Source organism: Anser brachyrhynchus, assembly GCF_964034855.1.
Source record: "Anser brachyrhynchus genome assembly, chromosome: 14".
In the NCBI taxonomy this organism is placed as follows: domain Eukaryota; kingdom Metazoa; phylum Chordata; class Aves; order Anseriformes; family Anatidae; genus Anser; species Anser brachyrhynchus.
Window position 1 is genome coordinate 11,931,194 of NC_137709.1, and position 16,387 is coordinate 11,947,580.

General features: G+C 59.6%; 1 protein-coding gene across 5 annotated transcripts in view; it reads right to left on the bottom strand.

Moving 5' to 3' along the window:
- Positions 1 to 2,786: 2,786 nt before the first annotated feature.
- Positions 2,787 to 16,387, bottom strand: part of CXXC5 (CXXC finger protein 5) — a 39,191-nt gene continuing 25,590 nt past the window's right edge. For 2 of the 5 annotated variants that reach the window (XM_080555394.1, XM_080555395.1), the window contains exons 2-3: positions 8,044 to 9,055; positions 2,787 to 3,798 (exon numbers count right to left, since the gene is read on the bottom strand). In XM_080555394.1, coding sequence (XP_080411520.1) covers positions 3,754 to 3,798; positions 8,044 to 8,829 — 831 coding nt within the window. In that variant the 5' untranslated portion in view covers positions 8,830 to 9,055 and the 3' untranslated portion in view covers positions 2,787 to 3,753. Of the gene's footprint in view, positions 3,799 to 7,959; positions 9,056 to 16,387 lie in introns of all 5 variants that reach the window. The other 3 variants (XR_013939366.1, XR_013939367.1, XM_080555396.1) reach the window with 3 other exon arrangements.

Genomic DNA, 16,387 nt, shown 5'->3' on the forward strand with positions numbered 1-16,387 from the left:
GTGCAGAGGATGGGCTGGGTGCTCAGGGGTGCCCGAGTCCTACACCATGCCACCAGGACAGGAGCTAGTTAGGCACTGCTCAGTTGTGAACACAGGGCCACCCATGCCATACAGCCAGGAGGTGCAGAGGGGCTGTTTGGTGAGGAAAGTGAAGGCAGAGCCTGTCATGGAGGTGAGGTGGAGGGGCCAGCCCAGAGCCCCAGCACCCCAGCACCCACCTGCCCACCTCCCACCTGCTCCCCAGCTCCTTTCTCCCAAACCTGTTTTCCTTCTCGGGGAAGGCCCTGCCCTGCATGTCCCCTGCTAATACCCCTATCCTCCTGCAAGCACCATGTGTCCTGCCCTCATTCACATCCCCTGCCAGCACCCACAGCCCTTCCATGCACTGGCTGGAGGAGAGCACACAGCGAGGACACAGATGCAGCAGGGCTGGGCTCAGTGCAGCAGCAAAGCCAGGGGCTGCGGAGTCACTCCCAGACCAAAGACCCATACAGGCTCCACGCACCAGCTGCAGGGCACCACAGGCACTGTCTGCCTCACTGTCCTGCTCCACACTCCCTGCCCGAAGGGCCTGGGTGCTGCTCACATCTCCCTCCACTCCTAAGGGGCTCCCTGGAGCATTGGGGCTACAACGAAGCACCAAATTGGGGTGATGCCTGTAGAGGTAGGAGGGACATATGCCCTGTGCCTCTGCGTGGTGAAAGCCTGGTGGCTTCCCTGGGGAAAGCAGGCACGGGGACACTGCTGGGACGCAGGCAATGGAGGAGCAACGTGGCTGGTGAGATTTACTCCATCTACAACTGGCCCAGCAGTGTTTCAGCAGTTCCCGTGGCTGGACACACAGCACCAAGCACAGACTGGTTGGGGTGACATGGCCAGGACCCCCCAGCTCCACACCTGGCCCCAGACTTGGGGGAAGAGGGGGGACACCTGGGTCTGGCCCTGCAGGGCAGCCCATGGCTATGGTTGCTGGGGGATGAAGCAGCCCCCTGCTCTGCCTCCCATGGGGTCGGGGCTCTGCATGTCATTCTCTGTTTCTGCCCCCTCCCCAGGACGCTCTCTCAGCATGGGTTAAGGGCTGACCCCCCCCTCCCCCTCCCCCCATTATGCACAGTCCCAAACGTTAGCCACAGTCATAAAAACACAGCCAGACTCCTTTTCTTCAGAATGCACCCCCACACATGTTCCCACTAAGTGATTTCTGCTGTTGCCCAAGCATCACGAACTGGGAAATGTCTCCCCACACACCCTTGCTGGTGTCACGCTGGTGCAGGGCTATGCGTGCCCCGGGGCACAAGCAGGGTCTGTCTGTCCGCACCAGCCATGCAGATCTGTCCCTCACCATGCTGGCTTGGCTCCATCCCCACGAGCTCGCCATCCCGGGCACGGGATAGCAGCGCACAGGGCACGGCGGATAGCAGTGCCCAGCTCCCACCCACGCCCCTGCCTCCAGGAGCAGCCAGCCGTGGGGGCAGCCAGGTCGAAGGCTGCTGGAGATGGAGTCTGGGGACATTCTCCTGGGCGCCCTGAGGCGCTTCCTGCAGTGCCTGTCCGGGGCAGGTCGCTGCCCACAGGCGAGGAGCCCACGCACCGTCCTTCCGTCACTGCCCTGTTGCCCTCCCTCCCTCGGGGTGCACATCTGGCCAGCAGATGCTGGAGCCGGGACAAAGCTCAGCTACATCCCAGGGCTCTGCAGACCAGCCTCCTCATTGGGGCAACGCTCCTCATACTCCCACACACCCGGCACCCCTCTCTGGAGGTAGGGAGTACTGGTTTCCACCCCCCCCCCAGCACAACGGGGAGCGCAACACGGCACCCCAAGCATCAGCATTCCTGGCACAGTGCCACAGCCAGAGTCCCCTGTCCCGCTGACCCAGGGTCCTGCACAAAACCGGCCTGGACACCTGGACAACTCCTTCCCCAACAACACCGCCACCTCACCTTACTCACCTTGAAGAGTTCCTTTCTCTACGTGTTCGTTTTGTACTTGTCCTGACAAAACGAGTCTCAATGCAGTTATCTGTGGCATGTTAATTATATCGTTTTACAAAAACAAATGGCATGCGCTCCACGGCAAAACTCCAGGCAGGTCAGGCTGTGAAATATACCTGGGAGGAGACAGGGACGGCTTAACCCAGCCACTGCCAGGATGAAATGTGCAGGTCTTGGCGTCAGTGCAGTTCCTTGGTTATCGTTTCGTTTCACTGCTGCGCCTCCCTTGCAGGGATGTGGTGGGGTCCCCATGGTGCCGACATGCTCCCTGTTGCTCGCAGACACTGGAGTAGAGCTGGGTGCAGCGGTGCATCTCCATGGGAGGTGCTGAGATGTCCTGGTGTCCCAGCCCTGGGCAGGCATAGGGTCCACGGTGAGCCCCTGCCAGGGGGCTGGGCCCATCCCAGGGGTGGGAGACGACGAAAAGCGTGGAGTGGCAAGCTCAGGAGCTGTAGGCTATCCCTGGGGTACCCTTGCAGAGACGCAGCATCTCCCCTCCCTGCGCGCCCACAGTGCAGTGATTCCCTCCCTGCCGCTCCAGGGCATGAGCAAAGGGGGTCACCACACACACCCGTGTGGTGTGGAGGGAGGATCCCCCACCACCCGGCATGGCCGCCGTGCAGCCTTTGCTGGGGACCCACCACGAACCACGAGGAGCAAAGGGACGGCGAGTGCGTCCGGTGCAACAAGCACCCAGAGGCCATGGGTGCCGGCCGCTGCACAGGCAGCACGGCGGGCACGAGGGGGCCACAACTGTTTGAAACAGGGATGGAGAGAAATAACAAAGCTGTAAATCATGACACAAAACATGCATTCATTTTATTCACAAAAACAGCCTGGATCGCTAAAACATTACAAACAGCATTTCAATTTAATGATGTAGAGAGCTGGAGAGACGGGGATTTGAACAGAAGAGAAATATCACTTTTCATAACTGCTTCAGCACAGGTCCTGCAATATTATTTTTATTTTGATTTTAACTTCAGTAAGTTTACAAAAATTACTTCTAGAAGTAAACCATTGCAATTAGGATTTTTTCTGTATGCAGTATTTCTTGTTCTATATTAATAAACTAACAATGACATTTTTTTCTTTTTTTTTTATTCTTTTTTTCCTTTTTCAAAGACCACCATTTTTGTAGCAATTGTTTTCTTCCATCTTTTATACCAAACCTCTTGCTGGTTAAACTTACATACGTGAATGGCTAGGAGAAGGGATACTACATCGCTTTAAACATATTCTCATTTATAAACATGAAGTTGAGGCATTCTAGAAACTATCCACTCTATTGTATGATGGGAAATAATCAAATAAAAAGTATAAATGAGGGTGCAATTAAACAACTGTGCTAAATTACAGTAGTGCTTATTAGTAACTAGATTTTAAAAGGTTACTGTAAATTTACATTCCCTACACAAGTACTGCATCTTTCACACATAAACAACATCAACACCAAAACACAGAAAGAAACTGATTGTCCATACTCTGTCTATTAAGTCTTGGTACTTTACAGATCCATTGTTTTTTTCTTTTAATTATTTTATTTGAAAAGCAGTTAAATGTCTGACTAGGACTCGAAGATGTTAAACAAACGCAAAAAAAAAAAATTATAAAAACAGGAATGAAATTTGCGAGAAAATATTTTTGGTTCTAAAGAGACACAGGTGCATCCATTCATTTCAGCCAAAAATCCCTTGCCTGAGACAACACAAGCAAGCAGTGACATTGCACTTGGATGACAGAGCTTTGGGATTCCCGTTCCTACTGAAACCATCTGAACGCGGCTCCTGTAGGAAGCATCACCTTCTGGAAAGGAAGAGAGACAGGGGAGGGAAGAACAGAACAAAGAAGGGACAAGGCGTTAGGCTGGGGCCAGCTCAGCTACCTCCACGCGCAGCGGCTGCTGGGGGCCACCGGTCTGGCTCCCGGGGTGCGGCAGGGCTGCGGGGCATGGGGCAGCAGGTGCCCAACCGCAGCGCCAAGGCCATCAGCGACGGCCACTCGGCCACACAGGCTGGCAGCCTGCACGAGGCACGGCAAAGCCCGCCCAGGACAATGGTCTGCAGCCGTCACGGGCACCTGGCCCTGCCTGGCTGCCACCCGCAGGCCTGAGGCCAGGCCCAGCACCCCCGGCAGGCTCTGCACAGGGGCTCCCAGCACCGGGACACCGGCAGCAGCTGAGCTGCTGCAGGGGCAGGGGCAGAGGCCTCCATGCTGGACACCGGCCTGCATGGCCCTCCCCGCAGCACCCGCCCAGCCTGGCTCCCCTCCTTCCCAGGCCCCTCCGAGGGTGTGGGGGGGAAGGTCTGGCCAGCCCTGGGCTCCCCAGGGGGCACCTGGAAAAGCCACCCCCCAATTGTCCCCGCACCGCGCAGACACAATGGCACGGCCTCCGGCTTCCCCTCCGGCCGATAGCAAGCACAATGGCCGGGCTGCGCTGAGCCGCCACTGCCGTGGCAGGCACAGCCAGCTCGTCCTGTCCCCTTCTGTCCCCTCACGTCCCGTCCCATCCAGTCTCCTGCAGCCTGCCCACCTGTGGTGGGGGCCCTGGCCACCCACCCACGTCAGGGACGGACAGACAGACAGCAGGCAGAGAAACCAAGCACCCAGCCACATCCTGCAATGCACTGCATCACCTAAATGCCCACCCCAGGCCCGGCTGGCAGAGAGGTGTGTGAGGGCACGGGGAGGGAAACTGAGGCAGGGAGTAAGCTGGCTGGGCTTGCGCAGCACCTGAAGAGGGATATGACACCCTCGCAGGGAAGCCAAGAGCAGGCTGGGGCTCTGCAGCGGCAGACCCAGGCTCTGGTGGCCAGACTCAGGAGCCACTGAGGACACGCAGGCTTCACCCCGCTCCCGTTCCAGGAACATGGGTGTTTAAGAACCAGCCAGGAGTGACCACCCCTCACCCTCACAGAGCAGCCCTAGCACCACCTCTCAGCATCTCGCTGAATTGGGGGAAGAGGGATGAAGATGGCCACTAACATGGTCCAACCCTGACCAGGCTCAATCCTGCATGGGACAAAGTGCCCGACACCAAGCAGCACCTCTCTGAAGCCACCTCCAGGAAAGGAAAGAGGAGAGATCTGGCATGGAGAGAAGGCCCCAAGAGAAGTTCTATGCCCCTCTGAGAGGAGGACCTGGCTACCCAGAAAGAGGTGGGACATTTCCCACCTCTTTGCTGGATAGAAGTGGGAAGCCAGAGTTTATGGGACCACAGGTGGCCTGCGCAAGGGCCATGATGATCCTCAGTGCCAACAGGCCCCATGCAAGGCCAAATGATGTTAGCCAGAACACAGCAACATGATCACCAAGAGGATGCGCCTCAGATGGGACAGCAGGCCAAAACCTAGGGCACCCACGAAAGCTTCCTCCTTCAGTTTCTCCACATCCAAATGAGCTCGAGATATCAATGGGAAACAAGCCCAGGCACTGAACCAAGGCTTGGTGAGGACATCCCTCTTCCCAGCCCATCCTGAACTCACTCTTCCTGGTTAGGAGAAGCTGCAGGGAACCAGTGGGTTTTCTGAAACAGCCCTTCTTGCACAGCCAGAGCACCATGCTGTCCCACCTGCCCAAGCGTCCCACCTGCCTCGCTGGCCCTAGAGTCTCAGCCCGCAGCCACCGCAGCAGGACACCAGTGGCGACTGGTTATTCAGGCTTTTTAGACGTGCAGATAAAGCTTAATGGCAGGATAGGGATTTAGCCTGATTTTTATGTTGCCATAAAGGTTTAATTCTATTTTTTTTTACTGCTTGATTTTAGATCAATGTTTAATCACAGCTGCGGCCCCTGCCCGGGCTCTCTGAGGATGCTGCTATCCACTCGTGTGGCTGGCAGACTGACACAGCCCGGCAGGGTCACTGCGGGCTGCTCTTCTCCCACCCAGCTCTAGCACAGGCCCCCATGGGGGGGACAATGCTTCACAAAAGCCCTATGAATTTTTCAGCCCAACTTCAGCACTGCCACGTGCTGATGCCCAGGCAGGACCAGCAGCCCATGGAGCTGCCCAGCTGGCTCTTCCAGGCAGCGGCATCTCTGCCCCCCCAGAACCACCGCCACCTCCAGACAGGGCTCCAGGGCACTCAGGTGGCAGTGGCTCTGCTGTCTGCCCTGAGGCTGGCCTAAGGCAACGCAGCCACCAATGCTGGATGATGTGGGCCGAGACTGACTGACACAGCTGACCTTGGGACATCAGCCAGGGTCCCAGGGTCCCACTCCCAGCCACACAGGGACACAATCTTGTTCAACCCTACCAAGATCAATGCACAGCACAAGCTGATATCCTGACAGTGGCATTCCAGGAGGATCTTCTCCAAAAGGGAGATGGCAATGCCCCAGGGCAACCTGTGTCTGCTCAAGCATCGCCAACTTTCCTCAGCCTCGACAATCCTGCACCCAAGAAGGACAGGCCCCAATGCTACAAAATGGAGCAGCTCCAAACTCCCAGCCAGCTGCAGAATGGGAAAATAATCAAGGGGGTGACCGTTTCATGGTCTCCCCGTGCTATTTATCGTCCCCAAACCAGAACTGTGCTGGGAGAAGGAAGCGGCTCCTCTCTGGCTGATGCGAGCTCTGATTCTATTGACCCGCTTTAGGACTCTTCCGAAGAGATGAACTTTTTTTTTTCCTTTCTCCCTTTTTCCAGATCACTGACTCAGCAAATTAGAACAAGAATATAATTTAGCAATACAGCGGTTTTTGAAAGACACAGTCCCTCTCTCCTCATCCCCACCGCCCAAATAGATTTTTTTTCCCCTTCACTATTCATTCAGAGCTGATGCTAATTGAAAACGTAGAACATGGTTAGGGAAACAGTGGGTTATCTCTTTGGGAAGAGCAGTGCACGGGCAATGCCCTCGTGCCAGGACGCACGATCCGGCTGATGTCAGGGTGACTTCTAGCCTTTGCCAGCTTTGTGGGTACGCTCAGCAGCAGGAGGAGGACGAGGAAGCACAGAGGCACAGCTGACGTCTGGATGTGCTCCCACAGAAATCACACCCAGATTAGGCATGATACATGGGGGAGCCAGCAGACAGGTCTCAGCCCAGCACAGTTGCTTCCCAGCACCCCAAGCCTTCATCCACATTGCACCCACCAGGGGTGACCACGTGCTGTGCCAGCCATGCATGGCCCAGGGTGAATTTGAATCCCATGACTCCAGACACCTGACCATTCCTGCAGTCCCCATGCCAGCAATGCACCTTCCCTGACCGTTTCAGCAAGGCAGCACCCCAACCCAACAGGGTGGGTTCAGCAGCTCTCCTCAAGGGCCAACACCGCTGTGTTGACACAGTGCCTCACCCTGCAGAGCGTGGGCGCAGCGTGGGCAGGGGCCTGAGGGGACGCTCCACAAGGCACCAAAGCAGGCGCCCGGACCAGGGGCTGCATCCCACAGCACAGCAGCTGCCCCCGGCACTCACCCGCTCCTGGGAATGCATGGACTCAAGGATGCACCTGAGTGAGCCTCACCGGCCTCTGCCCTGGGGAGAACAACGCCCCAGCACAGACGCAGCAGCCCCGCATGCCAAATGTGCTCTAGCCTGCGTCCTGCCCAACACGTGCAGCAGCCACTTCCCACCCGAAAACATGGGCGTCATCGCTCCCTCTTGGAACAAAGAGCATGCTGAAGGGCTGGGCTCCTAGTGCACCGCAAACACAGGCTTCACCAACACTACTGCTAACAAGCTCTACCCTGAAAAACACCTCTGCCATCTTTTGAGCCAGTCACCAGGTTAGAAACTGCTCGCTGCCTTGTGGAGAGCTGACACTGTGACCCCTCTACGGATGCTGGCACCGGCTTTCAAGTAGATGCCAACACAAGGGCCACCATCACCCTGAGGTAGGGAGGGAGCCCAGCGGTCACCCCAGTACATAAGGAAGGGCAAGGGCAGGGACAGGGGCACTGGGAAAGCACACAATTCGTGGTGAGAACTGTTAATGGAAAAGAAAAAAAGTAAGAAGTACCAGGTGTTTTATTATCTAGGGCAAGATCCGAACCCAGGAGAGCAGCCCAAGGAAGGGTTAGGGTGCCTGACAGGGGCCGGTTACCTCCAGTGCTGCAGAAGGCTTCTTTTTGAGTTCTTCACATTTTCGGAATTTGCAAATCTGGTGGCCAGTTTTGCGATTCCTACAACTGCTGCACTGCTCGCAGTTTATCCGTCTTCGGCAGGGCGGGCACATGCCACATCTTTTCCGTTTCTTTTTCCCCGAATTGATGGCAGATGCCAATTCATTCTGCATTGGATACTCTGCCAAGCCAGCCATATGGAGCGCGCTCTCTGCCAGAAACACGCCAGCAGGGGTCATAATGAAAAGGCCTGGGTTGATGGGAAAAGCCCCCAGGTAAGGAAAATCAGAGGGGCTGTTCATTGTCTCTGCAGCTGAGACTGCCTCCATATCAGAGATACCAGTCCCATGGTCGCTTGCTAGAGGAATATGCTCCTGTACCACTCTTTTGAGCATTTCTGTCGACTGAGCAAACTGTTGTAGGGCGTTCTGTCCTTCTGAGGAGATTTCTGACACCCTGTCTAATTTGCTCAGCATACTAGAGATGTTTTTGTGCTTTGAGGTAGAATTACTTTTTTCCACAGTTGCTTCGTTGCCATTAGTTAAGGGGTTGCCTTTCTCTGAATGTTCGCTTACCGAGCTGCTGCTACCAAAGGTGGAATAGTGGGAGAGTGGACGGGACTTCTTAAGACTTTTGTTCAAAGGTTCACTTATTATTCCACTTTTGTTCCTCCTTTCGGAGTTGACAGGGGGATGAGAGTCATCTTGATTATTTTTTTCCGTCTCTGGCTTGTTCCCAGTGTCTTGATGGGAGCCCGAATTCGACATGGTGCACGGAGCAGAACAACAAAACCAAACCAAAAAAAAAGCACCCCAAAACCAAAGCAGAAGACCCCCAAAGCCCTTCTTGTAGCACCAGCACACCAGCCACCGGAGAAAGCTTAAACGGGAACGCTCATGAACGGGGCGTATCCTCCAGGGTCGACTGCAAAGGTCTTCAGTACAATTTCAGTGCAAAGACATACTCTGCGGCTCTGATACAAAACATACGGCTCTGGAAGTAGAAAATAAAAGAGAGTTAGTACTGGCAAGAGCAAACAGGCTTTTCAAAGCATCTCTTCCTCCCCCTGCAATGAAAGTCTCAGCGCCACAAACAAAGAAACTCCAGGGAACGGACCTCGGTGGAGATCCGTTCCGCTGCTCTTTAAAAGGGTCGCCATCCAGACAGAAATCGGGGGGCACAAAGGAAGTCCTGGCCCAGCAGCAATGTCACCGCACAGCTTAAGGGCTCTCTGTGCCTGCCGCTCCTCCCCCAGGGACCGAAACCCCAGGGAAGTCACGGGTCTCCTCTCCTGCTCTGCTCCAGCAGCGTGCGGCCCCGCAGCGGATGGCAGGGCAGGCGCCTACAGGCTGCCCCAACGCAGGAGCCAGAGCTGGCGTACCACGGCTCCCACACCCTCCCTGCAGATGCTGCTCGCCCAGCACAGTTAGGCTGCCCTCCTCATCCTCTTCCTGCACCCTCGGCCCCAGGCCAGCGCTGCACTCCAGCACTGGACGGGTGACGGGAGCCCCAGGGCAGCCTCAGCATCCACCTCCAAGCCCCTCGCTGCCCGCCTGCCCACCCGCCGGTGCCATGCCCCGGTGTGCTCTGCCCGCACGGCCACCACAGGCACCGCCGCTCCGGCAGAGGTGACGGCAGAGCCCTCTCGGTGCGGTTCCTCCGTGCAGAAGCAACGCCGCAGCCCCTCGGGCGCGTCGGGGGCAGCTGGGCCCAGTGTGGCTGCAAACACTTGTTGTTGTGAAATTCCTCCTCCTCCCCTCCCGAGCACGCACGCATGCACGCACGCACAGGCACCGCCAGAGTAATCAGGCTTTAGAGGAGAAAAGCTCCAGGGCTTAGCAGAGCAGGAACCCACGTCCCCACCCCAGCAACAGCTGGGGGAGGGCAGTGCCGGAGGGGGCCCCTCGCCTGCCACGCTGCCCTGGGGAGGCTGCGCACAGCAGCCCCCACGCAGGCAGCATTCCTACAGCCCCGCTGTCCCGCAGGTCCTACTCGCTGTGCAGGGAGATGGCCACGCACGGAAGGCTCTGCTGGGACCCCTGTGTCCAGCCTCCCTCCCTTCGCAGCAGCCTCACGGTGCCTGCACCCTGCTAGAGCCCAGGATGCTTCCTACGGACACAGCCCGGCAGCAGAGCTCTGCGCACTGCCTCACAGCACCGCCGTTAGATGCTGACGGGGGCAAGGTCCCCGTGCCAAATACCACATTACTGGAACAGGAAGAGAGCCCATCTCACCCCGACACAGGAGACAGCTCGCCTGCGGAGAAAAACACCCCCACCCTTGCACTAAAACCGCTTGCTTCAGCTGCTGCGGGATTTAAGATGCAGTGTGGATCGATGCAGGACTCGGGTTCCAGCCTGGAGCTCTCCAATTCACGTGGGAAGGGAGGGCTGCAGCGGCAGGACAGCCTGCCCTTCCGACTGGCGGCCACGTGTGCAGCGCCGTGGCCCAGCCCCGGGCCGGGCAGGGAGAGGTCGGCAGCAAGGCCAGGACGCGGCTCCGTCCGGGCGGCCGCGGGGTGCCGGGGAGCAGCGGGCCCCGTCCCCATCCCCGGCTCGCTCCTGCGGCGTTAGGACGGGTCACACCTTAATGACAAAAGCGACTGGTGCTGGGGCCAGAAGGGGAGCGCGGCAGGAAAAGCATCTAACGGGAGGATGTGAGATAAAGCAGCCCGGCGGCGTTATCTCACGCCCGCCTGTGACCGCCTTTCCTGCGGCCCTTCTCCTCTTCCGCCGCTCGGGGCGGCAGCCCTGCTCCCCCTGCGGCGGGCAGCGCCTGCCTCCGGGCAGCTCGCTGGGCAGCTGGCACCGAGTCCCTGCCCAGGTGAAGGAAGGGCCGTGGCCACGTGGGCGCAGATCGGGGGGCGAGCGCCAAGCGTGCAACGCCCAGCAGGGCTCACCCCGTTGCAGCAGGAGCGCCGGCAACGCCAGCGCTCGGTGCGGCACCCGATGGGTTGGAGGCTCCCGGGCTCCCCTCGCAGCGGCTGCAGGAGCTCGGTCACTGCTGCCCCTCCATGCCGCGGCCGGCAGGGAGAGCACAAAATGGGCTCGTCCCCTGCCGCCACCGCGGGGGCCAGAAGAAGCCCCGCCGAGCACAGAGGCCCCACATGCCTAGGCAGCGATGGGCCGGGGCTGCAGGCTGGCAGCAGCAGGCCCGCAGCTCCAACCGGCAGCGCCGCGTGGCTGCACAGGGCCACTCCGCTTTGGGCCCTGCCCCGCACACCCAGGCAGCAGCTCACAGCCGGAGCCAGCCACTGAGCAGGGATCTGCAGCCCCAGGGCACCGTGCTGGATCAGACCCGGATTTACCAGCCTGCCAAACTCACGCTTCTGTCCTCCCCATAATCAGATGGAGCCTGAGCTGACTCTGGTATCACTCAGACACCTTTTGGGGCTCTTTGTTGCACTCCCTTCTTTGAAACCCCGCTGCGTGTCGCTGGCCTTGCTGCAGTGCAAGTGGGACAGCAGGATGCCCCTCACCTCCCGCAGCAAGCTGGGGGCTCGCTGCCAGCCGTGGCCCTGCCTGTGGGGCCCCCAGCCCCATGCCACAGGACGGCAGGCTGTGGGCACTGAAGCAGGGAGGACACTGGCTGCACGACGTCGGTCCCAGCTGGAGCTTGCTGCTGCCGCCAAGCCCCCCCCCGATGCCCAGCTCCCTCCTGGCTGTGCTCCTGGCAGCCCTGCGCCTCCACGCCTCTCTCCGCACAGCAGCACGCTGCGGTCTCCGTCTCCATCAGTTATTTCCAAGGGCACATCTTCCCCCGCGGTCGGCCGTAACGGCCGGCCCTCTCCAGCTGGCTGTATCAGGAACCTGCTCTCTGGTCCCACCCCGCTGTGTAAATCAGGTCCCAGCAGCTTGGAGCCCCCCCCCAGCCGGGGCTGAGCGAACCCCGCAGCCTCCGCCGACGTGGGCTGCTCACGGCAGAGCCTGCCAGGAGGGGAAGGGCTTTGTGTGCTGCTCGTAAATGGCTTTCCCCAAGGACAGTGAGGACCATGGGACTCCCACCCTCAGAGCGGCTGCAGGCAAGGCATGCGTGGGTCCCGCTGCTCCTTGTCCCCACCTGTCACTTGCAGGACCCACGGGCACCCCCGGAGTGCCCCACAGCAACCTGGGCTGGGAGCGCTGCGCTTTAGGCTCTGCACCAGCGGGACGAGGCCCCCACAGCCCCTTCCCTGCTGCCCCTGGGGACGACGGCTCCCGGAGCCGCCACCGTGTACCCTCTCCACCCAAGCGCGCTGCCGGCCGTCGCAGCCGGGTGCCCTGGAAAGCACCCAGCTGCCGGAGCAGAGGGGCAGCCGTGCCGAGCCAGCAGCCCCGCCGCCGCACAATCCCGCCATTGTCCCAGCTGCAGCTCCGCGGCCGCCAGCTCCCCGCCATCTGCACCCGCCTGGCGCTGCCTCCAGCTCCCGGGGCCCAGGCCGCGGGGTGCCCGGCTGCGGTGGGCACAGGCAGGGGCCCCCCCCAGCCACCGGGGCCACCCCACGCCCCCACACGTCTTGGCCGCTCTTCCCCGGCCCCTGCCTAGGTTGCTAATTACTGGGGTGGGGGGGAAGGAATTAATTATCTTAATCCCGTCTTTATGATTGACCTGAGTAAAGACAGAGACGCCCCCCCCCTCTCCGCTCCTGCCCCCCTTTGCGGCCCCCATTCCCTGGAGAAGGCGCCGGGCGGCGTCATCTGGGTCCCTGTCGGAAGGTGCTTAGCTACAGACGTGGCATTAAGCAGCATGTGATGCGCTTGCTCGCCCAGGTCTTTGCACCGCACGGCTTAGGCTGGAGGCGTGCCAGGGTTCAAAGGGACACCAACAAGGTCAGGAGGCCCCAGGCCAGACCCAGTGGCCCCCAGCCCAACGCACAAGGTCCTGGGCAGTCCTGGAGAGGGCTACAGAGACCTGAGCCTACAGAGACCTGAGCACCATCCCTGCGGGATCCCCTGCAGCATGGACTGAGCCTCAGGACGGGTCTGGCAGCCCCCGCCCCAGGGCCCGAGCTGCCCGTGAGCTCCAAGAGAGCCGGAGCCCAAGGAGAGGGCTGGGCAGCCCCAGAAACCTGCCTGGAGCTGCCCCTCCGTGGAATTCCCTGCCCCAGAGACCAGGAATGCCAGCCTGGACGCTCCCTGCGTGAGCCAGCAGCGGCTCCTGCCATCCCAGCCCCAGGCTTCTCCTTTCCACGGGCTTCACCCAAAAGAACCCAAAACCTCCAGAGCGGCGCACCCCACTGCTCCCCTTCCCTGCCACAGCAGGGCTGCACCCGGGGCTCAGCTCGGTCCACCCAACTCTGGGACAACTCTGAAAAAAGGTGGCAAGAGGAGCTCCCGTGGCCCAGCACCTGCAGGAGCAATCATCAAGCGGTGCGCGAAGCGGCTCCCTGATTGCAGGAGCCGTTTATCGTCAGAGAGGAGCGGGAGAGGCGCTTTGCTTCTTGTAAAAATGACGGACGGTGCTTTCCAGCCCCCCTGCATTATTTCACTGTCCACTGCCCAGCATTACTGGAAAGTAATCAGCTCCTTCAGATGTAAAAACTCTTGTCTTTAAAAATAACTTCTGCTTTCCTTTAATTTTAAATAAATCAATCTCCTCCCGTAAGAGCCACTGTTCGTTCAGCCATGCACAGACACGACTGTAAAGAGAGGAAAAAAAAAGAAGAAAAGCTGAAGCCGAGGTGCTCCCAGGCTCAAGAGACAAAGAGAGAAAATAAAAGTTCAGCTTTTTAAATTCCGGGAGCGCGGCTCCCTCCCCATTGTGCACTGCTTGGTGGGCACTGGGGCCACGCCATTGTCTGGCCGGCAGAGGTGGAGCAGACGGACGACGGAAGGGAAACCAGCGTCTTTTCAGCCTCTAAAAAGGAGGCACTACGTGGCTGTAATTGTGTCCACCGCGGGGTTTTTGTCCCTGCTTCCTCCCCCCTCGCCCCTCCCCGTGCAGTCGAGGCAGCGGCCAGCCACCCAGCACGGCCCCCACCTCCCAGTAAAGCACTGGGACAGACACACAGGCAGACAGGCAGACAGACAGACCCACCACGTCACCGCCAGCCCTAACCCTTGTTGCTGCCCTGGGCTGGAGGCACCCTCACAGCCCAAATTGCTCGGGGCGGGGGGGGGGGGGGGGGGGGAGGTCAGACGTGACCCCTGCAGCATGGACGATGGGCATGATGCCAGTGGTGGGGGTGTGATGGGTGTCCCAGGGCGCCCGTGGTGCATCCTGGCCACTTAAAAGCCAAAAACACATGGGGAAACCAAGGTGAACCAAGGCAGGAAGGGAGAAATCAAGCCGCAGTCTCCCAAGGCGAAATGTCCCTGTAGGACACCCATTCGGCAGGAACGTGGGGCCTGTTAACAGGCACTGGGTACCATTAGATAAAGACAAGGACATCCTTCACCTACTCCATTTGCAAGTCATCATCTCTGTCAACCCAACAGCCCCCAAGCTCTGCTCTTCGCATTCATCCTCCCAAAAACTGGTCCAGCCAGAAGATCAGCTCGTGGATGCGCAAAGAAAGTTACCACCACCCACTTCAGGACATCCAGGGAGGGCACGGAGGCTTGGGTTTTTTTCGGCAGTGTTGTAAATGCAAAGCCTCGCCCTGGGCACTTGCAGGTGAACTGGCCAGAGGTGTGACAGGTCGCCAGATGGGCAAGGAAGGGCTGGTTGTGGCAGCCGCTCTGCTCCTCTCTGCTACCGAGGTGGCACTGGGGGACGCTAAGAAGCCAACTCCTGAATTAAAAAGGCTATGGAAGATTAAATCCAGCATCTGGAAATAGCCCTGAAAGCAGATGGCAAATCATCATGGTGCTCAGAGTGGCTTCCACCGGCCTTCTCTTTGCAGACAACCGCTCCTGCGGTGCCTCCCAAGAACAGCTCTGGGCACGCACGCAGCCGGACCAGCGAGTGCCAGGCGCACCGTGCCACGCTGCCCACGGCCCACGCGCCCACCAGGGACGAGCAGCGGGGCCACGCCGCCTTCCTGTGCGTGCCCAGACCAGCGGGCAGAGAGAAATGCCACCTCCCCAACGGCTCCTGCCTTGCACAGACCCACTCAGACCAACAGCAAAGTGCCCTGGCCCTCCTCGGAGAGCACGACTGCTGCGCCGAGCAGACAGATATGTCACCAACAGCATCGCCACCTCTGTGCCGGAGGGGAAATGGGAGAGCCAACCTCGTGCTGCCGGCAGCACCCCGATCTCCTCCCCGCCACGGTCCAGGCAGCTGCTGGCCCCACGCTTTCGAGGGACCCGACCTGCCCTGGTGCTCGGCCACCACCACGGGGACCAGCCACTGCCTGTGCCCACGCGGGCCCTCGGGCTGTCCCACGGCACCCAGCTGGGAAACGTGGCTCCGTCCTGCCTTTGAGGGGTGGTAGTTATGGATTAAGGAGTCTTAAATGTCAGACGACCAGGCGCTCCCTCGAAATCCACTTATCTCCGCTGCCACTTGGAAGGGCCAGAGCAGGGCGGTTATGGAGATAACGCGATTTGAAACGTCCATCCGAGTGTTTCAGGGCTCCATTTGCCCTGTGGACAACTCCAGGCGCCTCCTCCCCCTCCTCTGCTCACACAGCTGCTGCCCGGGGACCCAGGCGAAGGAGAGCCCAGCCACAGCCAGCCCCTGCAGCCCGGGGACAATGGGGGGCTTGGCAGCGTCACCTCCCCCGGTGCTCTCCCTGCACGGCTCAGCCCCCCCCCTTACCCCCCCACCCCGTGCCAAAGCTGCGCCATTCGCTGCCCAAATCTGAAAACGACTGTAACTAAAACCTACCAGATTGAGACTCGGGAAGCCCCCCCCCCGCCTCCCCCACCTCCCTCCAAATGGGATTGAACAGATCTGTGTTTGCAGGAGCCGATCTCACAGCCAAGCAGCATCTGACATTCACGCGCCGTGGCACGGCTCCGCTGGGGAGCGCTTCCATGCTCGCCCACTCCCGGCCCGGCGTCAGCTCCCCGGCACCGTCCCACGCCCAGGGCCGGAGGAGGAGGCACGACACAAAACGGGTGCTGAAGAGCAAGCACTTCGGTAAACCCATGAAATCCCGGATAATAACAGGAGGTGCTGTCCCCTCCAGACAGCCAGCAAGCCAGCACGCAGTCTGTGGGACGAGGAGGCACTGGTCCACCTCGGAAATGAGACGTGGTCCCAGCCCACCAGAACCACCCTGCAAATCCCCCAGACCTTCTTGGAGGGAAACCTCCAGCACGAAGGGTGCAGCTGAGCCCCCTCAGTGCCTCCCCATCACGCTGCCAAGGGAGGTGGCCGACACTATTTCAGGGCTGCGGTGCTCAGGGGACCGGGCCGACCAACCCCATGGGGAGGGCACTGGGGACGTTTGCTGCC